At 40.0% G+C, this 21,464-nt stretch overlaps 5 protein-coding genes across 6 annotated transcripts; 2 read left to right on the top strand and 3 right to left on the bottom strand.

The window, feature by feature from the left end:
• Positions 1-817: 817 nt before the first annotated feature.
• Positions 818-1,685, bottom strand: LOC137965032 (protein CHLORORESPIRATORY REDUCTION 41, chloroplastic). Its single transcript, XM_068811424.1, has 2 exons — positions 1,040-1,685; positions 818-845 (listed from the first exon to the last, which is right to left on the bottom strand). The coding sequence occupies exon 1, from the start codon at positions 1,674-1,676 to the stop codon at positions 1,086-1,088; it is 591 nt and encodes a 196-aa protein (XP_068667525.1). The 5' UTR covers positions 1,677-1,685; the 3' UTR covers positions 818-845; positions 1,040-1,085.
• A 481-nt stretch (positions 1,686-2,166) lies between these two features.
• LOC137965994 (uncharacterized) lies at positions 2,167-7,630 on the top strand. 2 transcript variants are annotated; one of them, XM_068812424.1, is made up of 10 exons: positions 2,167-2,854; positions 3,762-3,809; positions 3,948-4,007; positions 4,318-4,404; positions 4,542-4,646; positions 4,792-4,905; positions 5,649-5,749; positions 6,291-6,402; positions 7,170-7,206; positions 7,288-7,630. In XM_068812424.1, exons 1-10 carry the CDS (start codon positions 2,294-2,296, stop codon positions 7,296-7,298), a joined length of 1,236 nt encoding a protein of 411 aa, XP_068668525.1. In that variant the 5' UTR covers positions 2,167-2,293; the 3' UTR covers positions 7,299-7,630. The 2 variants fall into 2 exon arrangements, with proteins under 2 accessions (XP_068668525.1, XP_068668524.1); XM_068812423.1 differs by having other exon boundaries at positions 2,170-2,854; positions 7,170-7,628.
• Positions 7,631-8,200: 570 nt separating this feature from the next.
• LOC137965901 (uncharacterized) lies at positions 8,201-12,304 on the top strand. The gene is made up of 4 exons (XM_068812280.1): positions 8,201-8,424; positions 8,515-9,580; positions 10,824-11,098; positions 11,182-12,304. Exons 2-4 carry the CDS (start codon positions 8,574-8,576, stop codon positions 11,973-11,975), a joined length of 2,076 nt encoding a protein of 691 aa, XP_068668381.1. The 5' UTR covers positions 8,201-8,424; positions 8,515-8,573; the 3' UTR covers positions 11,976-12,304.
• Positions 12,305-17,088: 4,784 nt separating this feature from the next.
• On the bottom strand, positions 17,089-18,108 carry LOC137965418 (xanthotoxin 5-hydroxylase CYP82C4-like). Its single transcript, XM_068811705.1, has one exon. The coding sequence runs from the start codon at positions 18,106-18,108 to the stop codon at positions 17,452-17,454; it is 657 nt and encodes a 218-aa protein (XP_068667806.1). The 3' UTR covers positions 17,089-17,451.
• Positions 18,109-18,531: 423 nt separating this feature from the next.
• LOC137965417 (xanthotoxin 5-hydroxylase CYP82C4-like) lies at positions 18,532-19,104 on the bottom strand. Its single transcript, XM_068811704.1, has one exon. The coding sequence runs from the start codon at positions 19,102-19,104 to the stop codon at positions 18,532-18,534; it is 573 nt and encodes a 190-aa protein (XP_068667805.1).
• Between the last annotated feature and the right edge of the window lie 2,360 nt (positions 19,105-21,464).

Below are 21,464 nucleotides of genomic sequence, written 5' to 3'. Positions count from 1 at the left end.
GGGGTGGTATCCAGTCGAACCGGCCTATGTTCGAGTTTTGCTTTAGTTTTGTTTTATTTAAATACTTCCAAGTTGAGTTCAAGCTTTAGATCAGTCTCAAGCCTAAAATTGGAATCAAACTTGAACCGAGTTTGAGTTCAAACTTGAACCGAGTTTGAGTTCAAACTCGAGTTAGGTTCGAGCTTTAACCTATATTTAAAATTATAAAAAAAAATAAAAAAATATTATGATGAACTTAACATCATTGAAGTACAATTATCATAGAGGAATCCAAAATTGTCATGAAACATAATAACCGACTTAATAGACCTAGAAAAATAGTAAACACCTCCATCAATAGTGTTTATTTTATTGACAAACAATAATATTAGATGTTAAGAAACCTAAAAGGATTAAATGATCAATCATCTTCGAGGTTTTAAGTAACTAAGAGTAACTATCAACCAATTGAAGAAGGAATTGAAGAAAGTTATTAGAGTAAATAGTCTTTTCATAAAAAAAACTATGCTAATGAGTCGTCTCACGAACTAACAAGCAGAGTTTAAAAAATCTCAAGTATTTGTTATATTTAACGAGCCTTATTTCAAATTTGAACTCAAATCAAACTCAAATAAAAATTGAACTCCGATCAAAACTCAAGGCATAGAAAAGTGTTCAAACATGTAAAAAGAGAAATATATCCCTTAAAAGCCTGACATGTAAATTAGTATGGTTTAAAACTTAATGGCACTCATTCCCTTAAGTAACATAATGGATTAAAAAAGATAAGGGTAAGTTTTTTACAACCCTTGAAGACAAATTTGCTGGAGAGCAAAAACCCCAACTTTCGAGTTTTGAAACGCTGCCTGAATCATTAAAAAGTAAAAAATTAAATAGAGTGAGAATCATTAGACGGGAGCAACTGCAGAGAAAATATATCAGCATTTAGAAACGGATATAAACAAGGGATGTTAGATAAATAGTGAAAATGATAATCAAGGCCGTTCCTTGATGCGAGTCACAAAAGTTAATCGACGAGACTCCACGAACATTATCTTACATTTATCAAATCTTTTCTGCTGCTTCCACAAAATTCTCACTCTCCATCAAAACGAGTTCGCGACAAGAATTGCTTGCCTGCAACGAGCCCTGGCGGTCTCCAGCCGCTCCCGCAATGTGTCTTCCTTGACAGCTGCTTTCACCATCTCCAAGTCCATCTCCATTAGCTTCAAAACTCTGAAAAGCTCGGTGATCAATCTGTCCTCCACCTCTCCCCCTTCTCTCAGCACCTCAGCTTCTTCTCTCGCTCTCTCCGCCACGATTCCACCAGCCTTCGCCAACAGCTCTGGCGAACCAAACTCTCGCGATCCCATGAGACCTTCCAGCTTCTCCAAGAAGTCCGCTATGACGAAGCCTTTCGGTTTTGTTAAATTAATTTCTTTCGTTCTTTTCCATCCGATTTCGAAGCTAGGCGGCTCTGGTCTATCCAAAGTCGACGGAGACCTTCCTTCCCGGAGGATCTCTGATTTTCGTCGCTTTTCCAGCTCGAAGCGATCTGGTTGGGGAGAAGTACTGTCTGAGTTAGGATTGAGGTTGGATGCGGATAAGATCAGGTATTTGTTTCGTCGGAAATGAGGTAGACTAGAAAGAGGCTTCGGATGGGAGAGAAAGGGAAGAGAAGCCATCGATGCAACCATGCGGTAGGAGATAAGGTCTTTGTTCGTTGGGGTCGCCTAGCTTATGCAAAAATATATTGTGCTATCTCCAAAACTGACTTTCACTCGTTAATAAAATCAAGATTTTTGTACTTCGGATTATCCCACGCGGATAATCTGGATAGAGGCGTAATCCCAAAATATTACCTACTTAGGAAACTTCTTCAATTAACTAATAAATATAAAATTTTTGTCACTAATATATGTGGGACTATATGTAATAATTTTTTTTACTGGATTAAATAATCGGTAATTTTATAGGTTTATAATTTCTCGTATTAAACATACCCAATTACCGATTGTTGCTTAACAATAAGGATGGGCATGAATTAGATAGCTAACCCTATCATCTGAAAATATCAGATATATATATATATATATATATATATCGGATTTCGGAGCATCGGTACGTATAAAAAACCGATACAATCACCCTGCACGGAAAATGGAGGGCAACTGAGCTTTTAATCGAACCGCGCTCAGGTCCGTCAAGTTGTTGTCCGTCTTCATTAGCATCGTGCTGTCTGTGTCCAGATCAAGCACATCCAAGTTCGAGGGTCGAGAATCGACGACGCGACTGGCAGGAAATAAAGCCATTGATGAGTCGTCTGACTCGTCTACTGAACTTTGTCAACCCGACTGACTCAACCGTCTTCATTCCCAGAATCCGCCGCCAGATTCAAGTCCCCGCCACTGGCAGAAATCTTGGTCGCATTTCTTTCTTCTCAAGTGATACCGCTGCCTTTCACTGCAAGAATTCGAGTTGTCGGCCCACCTCCTCTTGCTTGACCAACCCAAAAGTTATCTCGGCGATGGAGCCCGTAGCAGTTGATCCACCGGCTGCTGAAGATTCCGTTAAAAATGATCCGACGCAATTTGATGCTTCCGTCGACGGCGCAAAGCCTGATCCTGGACCCGGCGAAATTCTTGTCGATACATCGCAACAAAACCCCAATGTTTATTCTACTGAGGACGGGGAAGCTGCTGGTTTTGGCCCTTCGAGTGATGATTACTCTGCCACTAGTAATTCTGATGGTTCTAATACGAGGAGAGTTCTTCCGGAGGAGCTCTCGAGAAGCGTGATGTTGCTGGAATGTGAGTCGTCGGTTGAAGGCGGTTCTTGTGACGTCTATTTGGTTGGAACTGCTCACGTTTCTAAGGTACTTGAATTAACGTGTTTTGGAATTTTTTATGTTAATTGAGATGTACTCGTGGAATGTCAGTTGCTCAATTCTTTTTTTCTTTCTTTCTTTTGCTAACGTTCTCATTGCTTAGAAGAATGATTGGTGATTAAATTCCAATGACCTTTCCATTCCCCGTGAAAAACCCAGCACGTTGGAATTAGTCAGCACATTTTAATTGAAAAACGTTCAAATGGCCAATTGTGTTGCCTTTGAATTTTTTAATATTTTGTTTCAATATTGCCTCGTCGTTGAAAAGCAATCTTTTATTTCGTGCATCAATCTGGCGCATCTTTTTTTTTGTTTTTGCAACTGTTCTTTGATTTTCCAATCTCTACTTCAGAATTAGGTTTATCTTTTTTTTCTTTCTTTTGTCATGTCTTATTTCTTTCTGTCTTACATTTTTAACGTTAAGATGGGTGAGTTATCGGCGGTAAAACAGAAATAGCTTTTGCTCGAAAACAGATTATCTGGCGTGGTTAGGTATTCCATATTTCCTTCTTTTGCGCTGATCGATTGGTAAATTTTAGATGGGTTTCAACCACAAACTTAGTTGAGAGTTGAACTTTAATTCTCAGGTCTCTAGTGTCCTAGGGGATATGTATTCTTTCATATTGACAAATTTATTTCAGAAATGGATATTTCTTGTTTACATTCATCAAGGTTAGATGAAATGAGGTTCAGGGAAGTGTCAAGGATAGCCCCTATCACCAAGGGACCATTTCTTGGTTGGGAAGTTTCATCACCAAGCATGATGTTATGGATATGGGTTCTTGGACAGTGTGATGGTTGTGACATGCTCCTCATTAAGCAGGTCGAGTCAGAAGATCCCTAAGTTTAAGCTTTGTAAGCTTTAATTGTGTTTATCTTGTTAATGTGATTGCAGGAATCGTGCCGAGAAGTTCAAGCTGTCATCAATTACTTGAAACCACAGGTGCTTCCCTTTATGAAACTCTCACAAACCCAGTTGTTCATGATTGAGTCTGCAGGTTAGAGACCTGCTTTAATGTTCTTCGACTTGTACTTGCTACATGTTGAGGGTAAACTGATGAACTTCCCTACGGTAATGAAGGTTGTCTTTTTGGAGTTATGCTCAAATCGGGTGGCAATTTTGAAACCTCAGAAACTAGAGGTATGCCGTGGTGTCACCTTTTCAGATTTGATTATATGCATGTTCTTATGATCTTATTCTTTTATTTGTTTATCTGAGTAGTTTTATATATTCAACTATTTTGCCTTTAAACTAACAATTTTGTAGTTATCAAGTGAACACAAGGTATTTTGCCATTGTGAGCATGCACTTAACAGATGTGTCTAACGCTGATCAACTACAAGTTTCCATCCTGGCACAAATATCTAGTTTTTTTTCCCATGAATAATGATACAATATAGACATAATATACCTTTCTGATTATTTTGGCTCTTATAACATATCTCTATAGGTGCCAACCATGAATGAGATGATAAATATGTGGAAGAAAAGGAGAATGAATGCATTTGGAATTCTGTACAGCTGGTTTCTTGCCAAGGTATTACTCCTTGCTTGTTGTTATGTAGACCTCATGAGTACATATCTTTATTTATTTAATTCCATATTATTTTAGAAATTTAGCCCTTCCTGCTTATCTTTCTTGTTCAGTTTTTAATTCATTTTTTTATTATTTAGGTTGCAAGTAAGCTTGAAGTTCTTCCTGGTGCTGAGTTTCGTGTGGCATTTGAAGAAGCGATGAGTTATGGGGCAAAGGTTATATTGGGTGACAGGCCTGTTCATGTAAGATTTGATGGTTTTTTTTTTTTTTTTAAACTTTTATGTATGTTTGTTCAATATCTTGTAATAGCTCTTTTGCTTTTCCCTTTCTTTCAAGTTGAGGATCTATTTCATCATTATTACTATTATTCTTGATGATCTGAAATAGATTACTTTGCGAAGGACCTGGGGGAAAATGCCTTTGTGGCACAAGACCAAATTCCTTTACTCTATGTTTTTCCAAGCTTTGTTCTTACCCAGCCCTGATGAACTCAATAAAATGGTAAGTTGTCTTTCTCCGCTTGCAACTTCTTTTGTTAGTGCAGGCCTATCTTTTCTCTTGTCTGTGTGATTTTTCTATTTAAAACTTTAAAGAAACCTTTCCATTTTAAGGAGAGGTGAAGATTTTATTTTTCATTGTTTTTATTTCAACACTAGGATATCCTAGTTGAAGAATCCATTGCTCTACTATTTTCTCTTTTTCAGGGCTTTATGACCTTATGAAATGTCATTGTCATTCTTGTTCTACCAAGAGCTCTTTTGAGCTTGCCTTCTTCTGTGGAAGCAAGCTCTTTGCGAAGTTGACCTTATCTAGCCTCGTGTGGCTAATACTCTGACATTTGTTTCCATTTTGAGTACTAGTGGATAGTCATCATGCACTATATTATTTGCTTGCTCTCTACAAGGGTTACTTACTTAATCTTGCTTGAGAATTTTCTTGTTGGGCCATCTTTCAACAAGGAACTTGACTGTCATTTTCCATCTTGTGATTTTGACAGTGCTGTCTTACTTGGCTTTGTTAGCAACTGTTCAGAGGTTTGAAGTAAGGAATTGAGTTTAATCTTGGCCAAGTAAATAAAACATAAGCTTGCACCTACAAATATTGGTTTTGTCATTTAAATGCAATTACCCAAATTTCCAAGTTTTCTTTGCTAAATGAAAGTAGTTCTTGGGGTTATAAAAAGTCTGTGAGATAGATATGTTAGTACCAGTGCTTCCTGACTTCGAAAATTCTGCTTCTTTCAGCTAAAGGAAATGGATGATGTGGATATGCTGACTTTGGTGATTCAAGAGATGAGCAAGGCATTCCCCACTCTGATGGAGACTCTTCTTCATGAGCGAGATATGTTAGTGCCAGTGCCTCCTGTAACTTGCAAGGAACCACTGATTCAATCAGGGTTTTCTGACCAGGGATTGGGACCTGACCCGGGTTTTCAACCAGGTTGGCTCAACTTGAGTCCACAGCTGAACTCAGGCTGGGTTGGAGGAGACTCGCTCAGAACAGAATGGGCGAGTCTGATCCCCAGTCCAACCAGGCCATGTTAAAACTGTAGTAAAGGATTGCATTCAATTATCTCACTTATCTGGAAACTATGTTACTGGACCTAAGCATTGGAAGCAACATATCAAAGAGTTGGGAAAGAGAAAAGATGAATATTTTAATACTGGAACTGAACCATCATTAGCTGCATGGTCAGGGGTAGATAGAAGAAATAATTGGTTGCTTTTCCAGTGGACTTCAATGTCTGAATAGCTTTTCCCCAATTAATCATGTTGTTTCTTCATTTCCTGGTCCTATACTTATCACCGGGTTTTTCAGCTTCTCTTATTCTTTGGCATCTGTATTCCTTCATCTCTGATGCACTAGTCTTTGCTGCCCATATTCAGGTACATGTCATCCAAACTACTTCAAGTTGCACGAGAGCACTCTTCAGTTGTTGCCGTCGTTGGTAAGGGGCATTTAGTAGGAATTAAGAAGCACTGGCAGCAGCCTGTGGAGGTGAGAGTCCTTGTTCTATTTCAAGTTTATTTCATTTTGTCTTAGGACATTTCTTATAGCAGTGATTCGCAACTAGACTAATTTTGTCTACAATACTTTTATTGGGTTAAAAAAACACTTTCCTAAAAAATTGCTCAATTAGATTCCTTTTTGAACCTCCACTTTTACAATATAGCTACACTAGTCCTTTTTATTCCTTCGATGAAATAGAATGCCCTTCATTTTATAATTTTATACAAATGTAAGAATATAATTTTTAAAAAGTAGGTGACTCATTAGTCATTTCCCTCCCAGTGAAGAGAAGACGAGCCCCTGCCCTGTGCTACAGGAGAGCATGGAGAAGGGTGGGGCATCTGTGTCCCAAAATAGCGAAATGGGGAGGCAGGGTGTCCCTTATCTGTTTCTCTCCCTCACTCTCTCTCTCTCTCTCTCTCTCTCTCTCTCTCTCTCTCTCTTCCCTGACGAGGAGGTACCGAGTTGTTGTGGCCAGATGAAGTTGACCTTTGAAATTTAAATAAATGAGAGGTATTTTTTTACTGTTTTTATAAAAGCAATAAAAGAGGTTGGGACGGTGGGTGTGGTGAAACATGAAGCTGAGGGTTATTAACTCAACTTTAATCGGATGAGGATGAACCAATGGAGTGAATGGTTGAGTTTTTAGTTTATAGTTTCTATTTGCATTTGGCCATGATCATCTTGGAGGCTGACTGGTTCCATTTTGCATTTATGAATGTTTGTCTTGGAGGCTGACTGGTTAACGTTTTCAGATGAAGGATCTGATGGAAATTCCTGGAACGACTTCAGGTGTGTCTCCCATTAAGATCCTAACAACCGTGGGGGTGACAATCGCTGGCGTGGCTATTATAACTGGAATTTATCTCTCAGGCAAGAAGTAAGATGGGGTACAAAAACTGATCTGGGTGGGTATTGATTCGAAAGAGCAGCAACAGTGAAGGAGCATAACTTTGTCCGAGTGCTTGCATGGAATCATTTCATAATAAGCTCCCTCCTGTTCATGGCACCCTAAAGATGTTGCAATTTGCAAGTGATTGATTCCCCTTGCAGAATCACTACCGAGATACTACTCTAAACTCAAGAAGCAGTGGATGCATTTTTTTCCGTCTTTATTAAATACGAAACTGTCTCGAGAGGAAGCAAGAAAGAATCTTTTGAGCTTTAGAGAAACTAATTAGTTATCCATATATTCATCTGTAGAATGACTAAGAACAAGAAAATTTTGAGCAATCATCCTCGAACGTGTTCAAGTCTGATATCATAGGATAAACTTGAGAACTTACGTTGAAGTGAACCCTTCAAAAAATTTAAGAGAGAGAGTTAGAAAATAAAGATAGATTCAAATAATTTAGAATCGATCACTTGTTAATTTAAGATGGGTCCCTATTCTTGTCTGTGTACCATGTCGTTTCCAACCAAACAGAATCACCTTAAATATCTGATCCCGAGCTCACCCGGGTTGAAGCCAAGAGGGTCGAGCAAAGACCGAGCTAGATTTAACTCAGTTCGAGACTGACTTGAGTCAAGCCGATTTTTGCCAAGTAAGATCGATTGAGATCAAGTTTGAGATGAGTTGAGTGCGAATATTGATACCTTACAAAGTCCGAAACACACCATATATTTTAAAATCCGAGTCAATTCACCCAGTTCACGAGTTGCTGAGATAGAGAGTAAGACGCCATATGATTGGTTCTTCACGAAATTTATAATAAAAATTAGGCAGACGTGAGACGTGACCATTGTTCGAGCTCTAAAATCCGAGGTCTGATGTCCCACCGAAGTCCGAAGTCCCTAGTCAAGATAACAAAGGAAATAATGGGCCTAGGGCTGAATTAGACGAGCGGTGTCGTGACGAGCGGTGTCGTTCGTTGGAAGCGTGGTGTTCTTCATTCTGTGATCTGAGGTGTGAGGTTACCGTGGAATCTTCGAGCCGCCACGAAGTAGTTCCGGTGAGGGGTTTAAGAAACGGCAGTTAGGGTTTAGTGAGGAAATACATTAGCGCTCCAGGTAATTTTGCGAAGGCAATTTGAAGATTGGTCAGTGTATGCTTTTCCTTTATACTTCGTTTCTCACTGGGTCGAGTCATTTGTTTTCCAGGGTGCTATATACTGAAGAAGAGAATCTTGTACGAGAGAGGTCGTACTGTATTAGCATCCATGGATCGGCAAGCGCATGATTATGCGGCGGCTATGGCCTTTGCTCAACAGCAGCAACAAGCTAACATTCAACAGCAACAGCAGCAGCAGCAATTTGGTTTTCATCCGCAACCCCAACCGTTTCCTCAACAAGTGCATGGCGCCCCTTTTATGGCTCCTCACCCTTCTTTGCAGCAGCAATTCCCTTTTCCTCGTCACTTGCCACCGCAGCAGCAACAGCTCCTCCACCATGGGCCTCACCCCCCTCCACATTCTCACCACCCCCTCCTCCATCTCCAACAGCAGCAACCGCCACCTGCCGCCTTTCCACCTCATCTTCCTCCTCACCTCATGCCCTCGCCTTTCGTCAACCCTTTCGATCAGCCTCCTCCACCTGCCGCCCTTCCTTCCGATCCTGAACTCCATAAGCGTATAGATAAACTCGTTGAATATTCTGTCAAGAATGGCCCTGAGTTTGAGGCCATGATCCGCGAGAAGCAGCAGGATAATCCTGCTTACAGCTTTCTCTTTGGTGCTGAGGGCCATGCTTACTATCGGTATAAGCTCTGGTTATCGACTCGGCCACCTGGTCCCCCTTTTAATCCTTCTTTTCCGCCTATGATGCCTCTTCCTCCCACCCCCTCGAACCCAAATCCCCTGAACCCGCCTCCCATCAATGCTGGTGGTGGGACCCCTCAGCTGCATCAGTCCCCGTTTTCGCCATTCTACGATCAGCAGCATTCTCAGCCCTTTATTCCGCAGTCTCGACCTGACTATGAGCCTTCGACCAAGCCATTTAAGGGACTGACTGGTCCTCTCCCTTCTGATGTGGCGGCTGAGCTCAGTGGCGTGCTCAACAACCTCAATGGTACCAAGGAATCGATCAAGGGGGCAAAGAATTGGTTTATGCAGAGGTATCCTTTTGCGCCTGCTCTTGCAGAGGCACTCAGAGATAGACTACTTGCATTGGATGATTCGGAGAGGCAGCTTCATATTATTTATTTGGCAAACGACATACTTTTTGATAGGTGCTGCTCAATTCTTTATTGTCCATATTACCAATAAATCATATGTTATGCTGCATGAAAGGAAAGATAACTACTGCGGCGTATGGTTTGCTCTACCCTGGCTTCTTGGTATGACTTCTCAGCAAGTCGAACTTTATGTTTTTTCGTTGCCACCCTATCAATCCGAGTGGAATGCAGTTGATTCTTTCTAGAACTTGTTTGCTTACTCATTCAGTTGATAAGCTCTGTTTTTTGAAATATATGAGCGGTGGTTAGGATATGCAAAAAAGCAAATCATGCGATCTTTTGCTTTAAGGTAGTCAATGCTTTATTGCTTATACTTCCTTTTTTGAGGATTCTTCTCACTTTCTGTTCTGCATAACTTTATATGTGCAGTTTGTCTAATGATGATCTCTGTTGCCGAGCATAGTTGTCTTATTTATATTCTTTGAGTTTTACAATTCCATTTGGTGGTAGTGATTTTTTGTGAAATGCAAAAATGCAAAATTTCCCCCCAACATTTTAAGGAAAGATGCCATGGAGAACTAAAGTCTAGCAATATTTCCTGCTTTTGATACATCCATTTAATGACGCATTCAGATACAATGTTTATATTAAAAAAACAGAGTATGGTATTGTCTATTAGCAAAGCAAGAATTCGTTGTCATAGAAGGTCCAAGCAGCTTGACACGAGCATCAAATGAACTGAGGGATTAAGACAACAAGGAGGTTGAAGAGCTTGAGGAGGATTAGTGCAAACAGGAGATAGGAGAAAGTGGAATGGAGGTTTATGGTGTATGGAAAGTGTAAGTTTTATGGGAGAGTTTTATACAAACAAAATTATGAGGATGTTGACTTTACTAGAGTTTTGTACAGGAAAAATTCTTGCCTTGTGCGACTACACTCTTTTTATTCTCTGTTTTTTTTTTTTTTTTAAATTGCTTGGAAAGATGAATGCATTTAAGTTGAAGCTTTTAGATATTTATGTTGAAATTAAAAGGATTTGCAGCTATACTTTCAATTATGACTTGGGAATGTTTTCATTTACAATGTCAGAGTGTGAAAGTTGCAGAAAAAGATGTAGTAATTTGTTGGGAGGAATAATTGTAACATCTAAACAAAAATGCCCCCTGAATGATGGTTAAGTTGCAAATGGTTGCATTTTGCTCATTAGACACCCAGTAGTGGTTACAGTTTTTCCAGTTGAATTTTGATTGTATTTAATGTTGCATATTAAGGAAGTGCTGTCCTTTTTCATCTACAGCTTACAACGGCAGACCAACCCTCATGACCTTGACAACGAGGCCCTTGCATTTAAACCTGTTCTGGGCTCCATGCTTGCAAGGATTTACCACAATCCTCAGAACAAAGATGCAAACCAGTCACGTCTTCAGAAAATACTGCAATTTTGGGCTACTAAGGAAGTTTATGACCCTGATACTATTTATGCATTGGAGGGCGAGATGATTGCTGGGCCTCCTGCTAAGTCTCATTCTGTGTTTCCACAGGATTCCATCGGCAATTCATCAGATACTCCAGGTACCTTTGATTGATGTTGCACCTCCTCTCTCTATCCTCCCTTTTCCATCCTGCTTCATAAATCTGACTGCAGTATCCTGCAGGACTAACCGCCTTGGGTCTTTCTCAATGGAGTACTGACAAACAAAGGAGTCCTGGCCCTGGCCCTCTGGATCAAGAGCAGCAGGATAAGCAAATTGGTCCCTCTACATCAAACCCAGCCTTGGCAGCTTTGCAGTTTGCTCCTGTTATACAACCATTTATGTCAAGCCAACCTGTCGGCATGTACCCAGCTGTTGGACAGGTCCCATTTGGAGCCTCTTTACCAGTGTCCTCTTCTGCTCAATCACCATCTCATGTACCTCCAACTTTGACACCTAATGTAGGAGAAAAGCCGCCTCCTTACCCATTATTCCCTCCTGGGCTCATCCCTGGCATGGTTAGAAAAATGCAAATTGGAAGTGGGGTACCATATTCACCAATGAGTCCTCTTGACATCCCCACTGTGATCCCTCCATCCACCATACCTCCTTCAGATATTCTGGAGAGAGTCTCAAAATTCTTTAAAGAGATAGGGGAGGTGAATCCATCTGAAGGGTCAATGAAGTCATCGGAAACAATTGGTGGGGACGATGACTATGAAAGGGAACCGCCTGTTCGAAAGGGAGGAGCGTGCATTCCTCCACCACTAAATCTGCAAGTGGATCTGGAGACGGGAACATTTCCTGATGGAAGCGTTGAGCAGAAGCCAGGTTCAAGTGGGTCAGGACGGTTGGGTCTTGGTGCTACTGCTAATCCGAATGAGGTGAGTCAATACGATGATGTTTACACTTCTTACAGGAAACAAAGAAGCACAAGTTACCACTCTTCTATGAGCGCAAGGGCGGCTGCTAGGTGAGCACAAGCTGAGGGGCCTTGCATTATGGTGTATCTGAGGAAAAAAGAAGTGTGGTTCAGGTACTGCTGTGGCAAGGCTATTGACATGCATCATCATATACTCCAGATGCTTACTCAGCTTCTTCATCGATTATAGTCCTAAGAGCTGTAACATAGAAATCTAATCTAAAAAGAACGGTGGTATAATTGTAGTCTTGGAACTGTTATGAGCATTAGTTCTTGGATTGACCCTTACTAAGAGCTTCATATTTTTAACATGAACATTTGTTGATTGATCTAACTTTTTGACCTTTATCTGTTACATAAATTTGATCCTTATCACAGATTTGTTCTTTCATGCACATTTATGAGATGTAGAAAAAATGGGATCCTCAAATTTTTTGAGGTGATTGGTCTGATTGAATCCGTATGCTTTTTCTCATTTACAATTTTTTTAAAAGAAAAAGATAAGGGGAGAAACTTCTCTCCTCTTGATGTTGTGGGGGGAGGGAGAGGCTGATGTGCAAAAGTTGTACGCATTGGTGGGCCCCCCTCTGCTCCTTGACTACTCTTACCAACAAAGAGGTTGAGGGGACTTTGCCATACCCCTCCCCTTCTTTTTGGCCTTCCCTGCGAGTGTAAAGAAGGGGAAAGAGGCAAAGTCCCCTTTCTCGGCTTCTTTGTAAGAGAGACAGATTAGGTTCCTTCTTCCTGACGTCAAATAGAGGGAAGGAAGAGGCATCTACCCACTCTGCTAGCAAGGGTGTCCATGCCTTCCCTGTCTAAGCTGGAAACACTGACAAGAACCCTTTTTTTCTGCAGTAAGGAACGATGGGAGAAGACCAGTCTAATTTGGACCGATTTTAAGTGATTCACAGGTGAACTGCAAAGAAACACTAGGTCCAAGTTTCCCTCTCAGTTTTTTTTTTTTTTTCACATCTCTTGCCCACAAAGTTAAGTACAGTTGATTCTGATTCAACCAGTTGGTTTCATTTTAACATAGGTATAAGCAACTTTGGGCAGTCATAGAACAATTCCCTTCAAATTTGAACTACTTTTGCCAACGGAGTCGCAAAATAGTGGGCTGTAAGCTTCTACAGTAAGCAAAAATTATGAACCACTTTCACAAAATACATAGTAGGTTCAGCTGTTCTTTCTTCAGATTGGTTTAATTAGATATTTGAGAAGCCATTATTAGAATGAAAAAATAAAAATAAAATAAAATAAGAGCAAAATTAACAAATTGAAAACAGTTGGTGATCTCATAACTGAGCCAAGGACTCAAACTATCGCTTGCTGAGTGCCTGCATAAACAGGTTGTATACTTGCAAATCAACTTATCCATCCAGTTGTGAGTCTATTCCAAGTCTGAGAAACATCTTTTGAAGTTCTGTGGAGATCTGCGATTTGCCTGCCGTCCCGCTTGATTAGAACTTTCCACATATATGAACATTTTGACATTTAACACCATATCTACAAGTCATTACACATTTAAAGAAGCTTTGTAGATATTCATACCGCTGGAAAACCACTGTAGTTGCCACTCAATTATGTCTTTTGTGAGACAGCTATGTCCTGCCAGACGAACCTGAAAAGATTGTGAGTTGGACATTCCATTCCTAGATTTGTAGAACATTTCCAGGCAGCTTTCAAAATTAACATAGAAAAGAAGATTAAATAACATTTGAAGCTGCAGGCTTCAGGTTTTGTACTACTGAAATGTATCACTATTAGGGCAATACTTGTCAGGTCCTATGGGTGCTGATATGGGATAATAATGGCCAATACATACTGGCTTTTTGGGTAGACCTGATTAGCCAAACCCTGGTTTTTATCGAAGTTTCTATAGCAAAAATTAGGCCATGATAAAATCCTCTAGCGTCTATTAATCACTAAATGAAGTTTGTCTAAACACAGGAGGTTTCAACCTTCAGGCTTATTAGGGTACCAAGAAAAAACAAACCTTAGATGCAATTGAAACATGATCCCGTACAGCTACTCTTCCTCCCAAAACGACATTACCCAACCTGTAACCAGCAATTGAAAAACTTGATAACCAATTCCATAATCATAACCAATATGTTGCTGAACCTGCAACTAGCCCGCAGAGCATGCACCTCTTTCTGACAGCCACATTGTGACCAATCTGCATGGTGCGAGTCGTAGTCAGCCAACATGGCCACAAGAATTTGTAGAGAACAATTCTTCAGTTTTAAGTTTTTACTAGTGATTACATGAGGACTGAATGGTTGAAAGTGAAAACCAAATAACCAGGATTGGTCAAGGTTACTTGACAGCACTTGAGAGAACTAGCTTGTCCCCTCTTTCAATTTCTTTCTTTCTTCTGATCAAGGCCCTTGTATCGTTGCAGTCTCCATCACAGAGTGATCACCATGATCACCCCTTTCGTGGTATCACAATTTATAGCCACGAATCAGAATCAGCCAACTTTTGATATCTTCGACCTTTGATTCAAGGTCTAGGATTAGGCAGCTAACTTCAGATGGTTAATAACACTAAGTGGATGGAAGGATGCACCAAATAGGTGAGATTTTAACAGGCTAACTAAGTTCTTCCGATTGTGGGTCCCAAGTCTTTTAACTTCTTATTCTATGGAAGCAGCATCCATGACATGAACACTCTGTACACTATGAAATCATTACTAAGGAGGAATTTCACTTTTTGCTGCTTCACCTGCCAATAAACTGTACCTTTCTGTAAACAAGACTTTGGGTCAATAAGCCAAGGGACTTGGATCTTTTTCCAAGGTAGAAAAGTTTTCATTTGCTTCAAGTAAATGATAGTAGTGAAGGAGATATGCATAATTTTTGCTTCAGGCAAGACGGGCCTCACATATAACAATGACATATAGACAAACCCTATATCATTAGCATATTAAAATCTCATCATTTGTTCATTCTCTCCATTGCTAACTGTTATTAACCAAACCGAAGTTTTACAAGCCTAAAGCTAGACTTTGAATCAGAAATAGGAGGTACAAGTTGGTTGTTTTTTTTTTTTTTTTTGTCCAAGGCAGGTCAACTTTTATATGCATCAAAGGTGTCATCATGGGGGTTCTTCATGACATAGTATACAATGATACAAGGATGGTGAACATACCTGTACTAAGATAACTATCTTGAAACGGTCCCCAATAGCGGTATCTCTCCAGCTGCAAAGAAAAGCAAATAGAGCAAGTGAGCTTGATGGAACAGTCAGATACAATTCTGAACTATTATGTAAATTTGAGCAGCTTAAAATATCTGGACAATTCCAGTTTGTAGAACACAATTGTGACTAACCAGGCAATCCTATTGAATAAATGTACACCATCCTAACCAACTGATCAGTCCTATCCACATACCCTATACGTCAGTCTTAGTTGTATATAAATTTCAGATTCTGGTTAAACCATCATTTTTTATGCCATTGACTAGAATGTAAGAATCCCCTTTGTGTTGAATATTTTGGCAAACTTCTCATCATGGGGGGTCCTGCATATTCTGAATTGTGACAATGAAATTGTTGTCTGTTGGGGTGAATACTTGAGGAGCTCCTCACTTCAGAAACAAGGACAACTGCCTTATTGTTTTGCAGCCAGGCATCCTAACTGTTATGGGAAAATCCATTTCTATTTTAGACATCTATTAATAATCAAATTAGTAAAGAAACTTCGGAATAAGGAGTAACCGCTATATGGATACTCATACCTGCCCCTATCAATGCATGTGTTAGCACCTAGTTCCACTTATGCTTGCAAGCAATGTCTGCCACTGAAGCCTTCTTGTGATTATTACTCAAAAAAAGAGAACTTATCAATAAGATCATTTGTATGAGGGAAAATAAATTATTGCTTACAGGCATTAAGATTTTTAGACAACTTTTTGTCTAATCAGTAGTTGATTTCTGACAGAGGTTCTACTTATTGGCTGGTATGAGAATTCAAGTTCAATCCTGTGGCGCTTCAGTTCAAACCAAGATCATATATTAGACTTCCTGTGAAAAAAAGAGAACTTATCAACAAGATCATTTGTATGAGGGAAACTAAATTATTGCTTACAGGCATTAAGATTTTTAGACAACGTTTTGTCTAATCAGTAGTTGATTGCTGACAGAGGCTCTACTTATTGGCTGGTATGAGAATTCAAGTTCAATCCTGTGGCACTTCAGTTCAAACCAAGATCATATATTAGACCTCTGTGAATGTATTCAGATTTCCTAGTTGCATGTATGAATACTGGGAATGGCATAGCTGATAAACTTGCTAAAGAGGGATCCCCTGTCCAAGTCTCAACATCTCGTTGTGACTGTAGTTTCCTCTTCTTAACTTTGTTCCCTTTTGTTGTTTAATAAATTTTCAGCATTTAAAAATCATAGTTCCAAGGGCCTGGGATGTTTGGCAAAGAACTAATAAGACAAACTCTGAACAATATTTTATGAGTTTGACATATCTGAATTTTCAATGTATCTTATATTTTGAAATCACAATCAGCAATTCATATCCTTTTTTTTTAAGAAAATAGAGGATGGAAGTTTAGTTCTTGTTCAGAGTAATGCAGCAATAGAGAACAAATTTCTTATGAGGTAAATAAGAAACCCAACTTGAGGCTTCTTTATAAGGTTTCCTTGCTCATCAACATAAATCCAAACCCTATTGAGAAACACATGAGTTCTGAGTTTCACAGCAAGTCTTCATTCAACATCAACTTAATTTAAGAGCAGAACAACATGTATGTATGGCCTTTGATTAACCTTCCAATAAAATCAACAAAAAGAAATCACCTTATGCTTCAAAAAGATGGGTGACTAGATCAGCCTATCTCTGATCTGACCTGGTTAAACTTCAACATATGGTTGTATTTTATTACTACAGTCATCATCAGGTTATTTTTATCAAAAAGTTGTAATGTTTTCCCTTTTTCTCCCTCTGCCACAGGAAAAGGACCTGTTGTTCTGTACAATTTGTAGTTCTTCTGAGTACAGATTTTAGAAATTTGTTCCAGATTAGGGTATCGCGTTGAACCAAGATGCTACAGTGGTCAGTTCAGTCCAGTTTTTGAGACACAGGAAGAAACTGTAATTCTTCATCCAACAATGTCTCTAGCATACATTCATGACATTAAGAGAATCTCATGAGAACTACCTTTTAGACAAGAAAAAACTCAGTCATCTGACTTCAATGTAAATTTTCATGGTCTTATAACCAAACACTATTTGATCAACTCTGAGCTTGTGCAACTATGCTAAATTGATAAATAAAAATATAGAAAATAAAACTAGTGAAATCTGGAAGAAAAATGCTTAAAATCTCGCCCTCTCCCTCTCCCTCTCTGGAACGCAAAGAGATTCGATCTACTGCTACTATGGAGCGACAGATGGCTGCTTTCATCTGAACGTAATTCATAAACGAGGCTTGAATGGCATTATGCCTGTGAAGAAGAGAATTTCTGCAAGTGCTTATCCTGTGAACAAGCAGAAACCATATCTACGATTTGCTACTAATTATAGAACTCGGGAGAGAGTCGAGGTGTGATAAGAAGTTCAAGAGGGTTTTCCCTGCCGAGAGCTATGCCGGTGCCTTCGTTCATGTCGACTTGGGAACAGCCAGAAGGTAAAGTCCAATCAAAGGCCTGCAACACGCGAGCTAGAGCCATGTGCACGATTCGCAAGGCCATGTTTGCCCCAGGGCATCCCCTCCTTCCAAAACCAAAAGGAATCAGCATGAACTGTTGCCCCATTACGTCCATGTCCATGTTTTCTTCGAGGAATCTCTCGGGACGGAATTCCAGAGGATTCAGGAAGACGCGGGGGTCTCTGTGAATCTTCCAAGCATTAATCATGACACTAGTTCCGGCAGGGACATGGAATCCTCCTACTTGACAGTCTTCCATGGCGCGGTGAGGTGCCAGGAGTGGACCTGGTGGGTAGAGTTGGAAGGTCTCTTTGATGATTGACTGGAGGTACACCAGTTTGCTGATATCTGATGCTTCCACCAATCTATCGCGGCCAACTTGAAGGTCTAGCTCTGCATGGGCTTTTTCCAGAACGCGACGGTTCTTCACCAGTAAGGCCAATACCCAGGTTAAAGTTATTGCCGATGTCTCTGTTCCTCCTAGTATAACAGTCCGCAAGTAGAGAAAAATATTATGAGTCATCTTTAAATTCCAAATTGATCCCGAGATTCAAATTTAAAACACTATAAGAGACACCTAAGCTGGACTTGTGGAGTACAACACTCGAAAATAGACGAGGGCACCAAATTTGGTGCTCCTCACCGCCAGCCAGGTTCTCTCAGCAACGAGGGCAGAAATTTTTTCAGGGGTTTGAGCTCCCCTGCCCTCTCCTCCCGGCACCGTTGAATGGTGATGGCCTTGTTGAATTGCCGGTGCGCAGCCTGAGCTGAATCAGAAGCTCGAGCAACAGCCTCACAGGCTGTGAATGATGGGGATCAGTAAAAGGGAGCTCGGGGGAAGGGAGAAGATATATAGGGCATTTTGTCAACGTACTGTAATGCCACCTATCTACCATGTGATCTCCATGTTAGGTGTGAAATATAGTAAAAATGAAGATAGGAAAAACTAAAGAAATATGTATCTCACGAAGATGAAGCCTTTGATGAAAGAGTTGGAGGAGTAAGAATTCGGTAAGGTGTCTTCTTTCTCCTTGGATAGTAGCATGTCAATTAGATCTGTGTCCCAACCGGTAGCACCTCCATCATGGGCGCCAGTTGAAGAATAACAATTCTTGCTTTGCGTACGATGTTCCTCCACCCATTTCTGAATCAACTCATCGATCTCCTGCCCAGTTTTCTTCATGGTTTTCTCGTTGCCTAACAAGTCGAACCTCCTGAGGAAGGGAAAGGCAACTCCCACATCTTGGACATTGAAACAGTGGAGGGCTTCCTCAAACAACCGGATGAACTGCCGGGCTTCTGCATCCCCTTCTTCGCTACCATGGTATCTCTTCCGAGCCACGATGCTCGTGATGATATTCAATGTCGTGCCCAAAAATTGGTGCTTCATATCAATTAGCTCCTGGTTATTGAAGACCCACAGTGTGTAGAGTGTCTGCACCAGGTGGCTCACCTCAGAGATCCAAAACTGCTGGATGGATTCGAGATTGGCTGCGGACAAGATATGCTGGACTAGCATCTTACGACTCTCTCGCCAAAAGGGACCATAAGGTGCGAAGGCAAAAATAGGTGGAAAGTGTTTGTAAAATAACAAGTCCGGCCGGTCGGCCAAGACACGATCATTGACAAAGAGGCATTCCTTTGCCAACTCCCAGCTGCTCAAAACGAGTATCCGCAGTCGCCCCACACGAATTGTGAATGCAGGCCCATGCTGATCAGCCAGTTGGGCGAATTGTCTGTAGATGCGGGGGCGATTGGCCAACAAAGGAATGTGGCCAACAATTGGCTCCGGCTCCTGGCGCTTCTTTGACCTGAGCTGGTTGCGTCTTCTTCCTCCATAGATGGTGAAGGAAGGAGATGGTTAGGAGTACAACAAGGAAGGCGGCGTAGTACGTGCTCATTGTGCCAGTGCTTGCCTGTACGCTTGAACATTATGCAGGGTTTTAAAGAGTCCAGGTGCGATTAAACTTCCATACAAGCAGGGATGCGTGGTTTTTTAATGGAGGTGCTGGGTGGCTTCCATGTGAGCTAGAATTCCCACGAATTCACGTGGAGGAGACAGACCCCATGGGGGAGCTGGATTCCTTTCACCCTCTTCAGTGATTTTTTTTTTTTTTTTTCATTTCTGGGATGCCCAGAAGATGAACAAAGAGGCAAGAGAGTCACAAAGTGCCATCTTTGTGGATTACAGGAGCTCCTCGTTTTCAAAACAGAGGAAAATTACCATCAAACTCAGACACGTGACCCAGTTTATGGGAAACCGATGTGTCCCAGCAAGAACTGTCTTGAAGCTGTGCCTCGAACAAAGTTGTGCGCCTCGTAGTGTTCACTTGCACCATAGATTTTGGTGATACTAGCATGTTATCTCTCAACGATTCCCTTGTTTCCAACTAACAGAAAATACATTTCTCTACCCTTTTTCTTTTTGTTTTTTTGTGAGTTCCAAATAGACCCTAAACCTCTCGCAAGATTTAGACCAAGGAAGTTAGTTCTATGAGCAACTCTAGTCTCTGATATGAAGAACTTAAATTTTACATGTTTCATTCGTTTCATCATCTTATGACGATGCCACTAGGGGTTGTATTGAGCCGAACTGAGTCCGAACTTGCCTATGTTCGAGTCGTGCTTGATTTAAATATTTCGAGCCGAGCCGAGCCGAGCCGAGCCTCGTCTCGAGCCTAAAATTGTTATCGAGCTCGAGCCCAAAAATTTTAACCGAGTTCGAACCGAGTTCAAGCCTCAACATACATTTAAAATTTTTCAAAAAATGTATATCAAATAAATTGTATATAAAATTATGTATACATTTTACATAAAATTGGGCATGACCTCTACATAAAATTAGGCATAACTTTTTCTTAAAATTGAGCATAATCTATGTATATAATACCTGTATACAATTCGGCATGACCTTTACTTAAAATTGGGCATAATCAATATACATAATACTTGCATAAATACTCCATGAAATTGTTTATATAGTCCATAAAATAGTCTAAACAGTCCATACACTGCATAATATTATAAATAAACTCCATACAATAATCAAACACAACAAAATTAAATGAAATATCACTATCAATTTACAATCACCCAAATAAAAACTATAAATCCATTATAAATTTACAAACTATAGTTGTGTCTCTTAATGCTAGAAAATAATATACGTCCCTACATTAGCAAAATCTCCATTTATGACAAAAAAAATAAAAATTAGTTATTATCAGATAAAAAAATACTCTTCCACTACTAGTTACTTAATGTCGTTAAAAATATTAAAATTACCATGATGAGAGAAACATGAAAAATTATTTGGCTGGTAGCATTATCTCTACACTCTTCTTCTCAGGCTGTAATCATAAAACAAAATTTTAATAAATAAAACTAAAAACTACACTAAAAAATATCATAACAAATAATTAATCAAATAAATTCACTTTTTTGATTTTTCTTTACATCGTGAAGAACCCAAACCCAATCACTTCTACAAATCAAAGCTTGAACTGTATTTGGTGCCAAGGAAGAACGATATGAGTCTATTACTCTACTACTAGCACTAAATGTTTGGTGCCAAGGAAGAACGATATGAGTCTATTACTCTACTACTAGCACTAAATGTAGACTCTGAAGCTACTGTGGATATGGGAATTACAAGGATGTCTGCTGTCATCTTAGATAATACCCAAAATATCATATGATTCACTTTTCACCATTCTAAAACATCAAAATCATATTGTGAAGTTCCCTCACAACTATATACACCTTCTTCAAGATAAATTTCCAATCCTGACCTTGGTGAATTAACTACATCTTTTGTTTCACATAATTCATTAACTTTGACCAACCTGAACTTGATGAAGGCCTACGACTTGTGGAAAC

Source organism: Aristolochia californica, unplaced genomic scaffold (assembly GCF_029961685.1).
Source record: "Aristolochia californica isolate CCGP_79_NKW_82.1479 unplaced genomic scaffold, dmAriCali1.0.hap1 SCAF_5, whole genome shotgun sequence".
NCBI classification, from domain to species: Eukaryota; Viridiplantae; Streptophyta; class Magnoliopsida; order Piperales; family Aristolochiaceae; genus Aristolochia; species Aristolochia californica.
The sequence above is the reverse complement of the archived record's forward strand: the minus strand, read 5'-3'. Positions and strand labels throughout refer to the sequence as shown.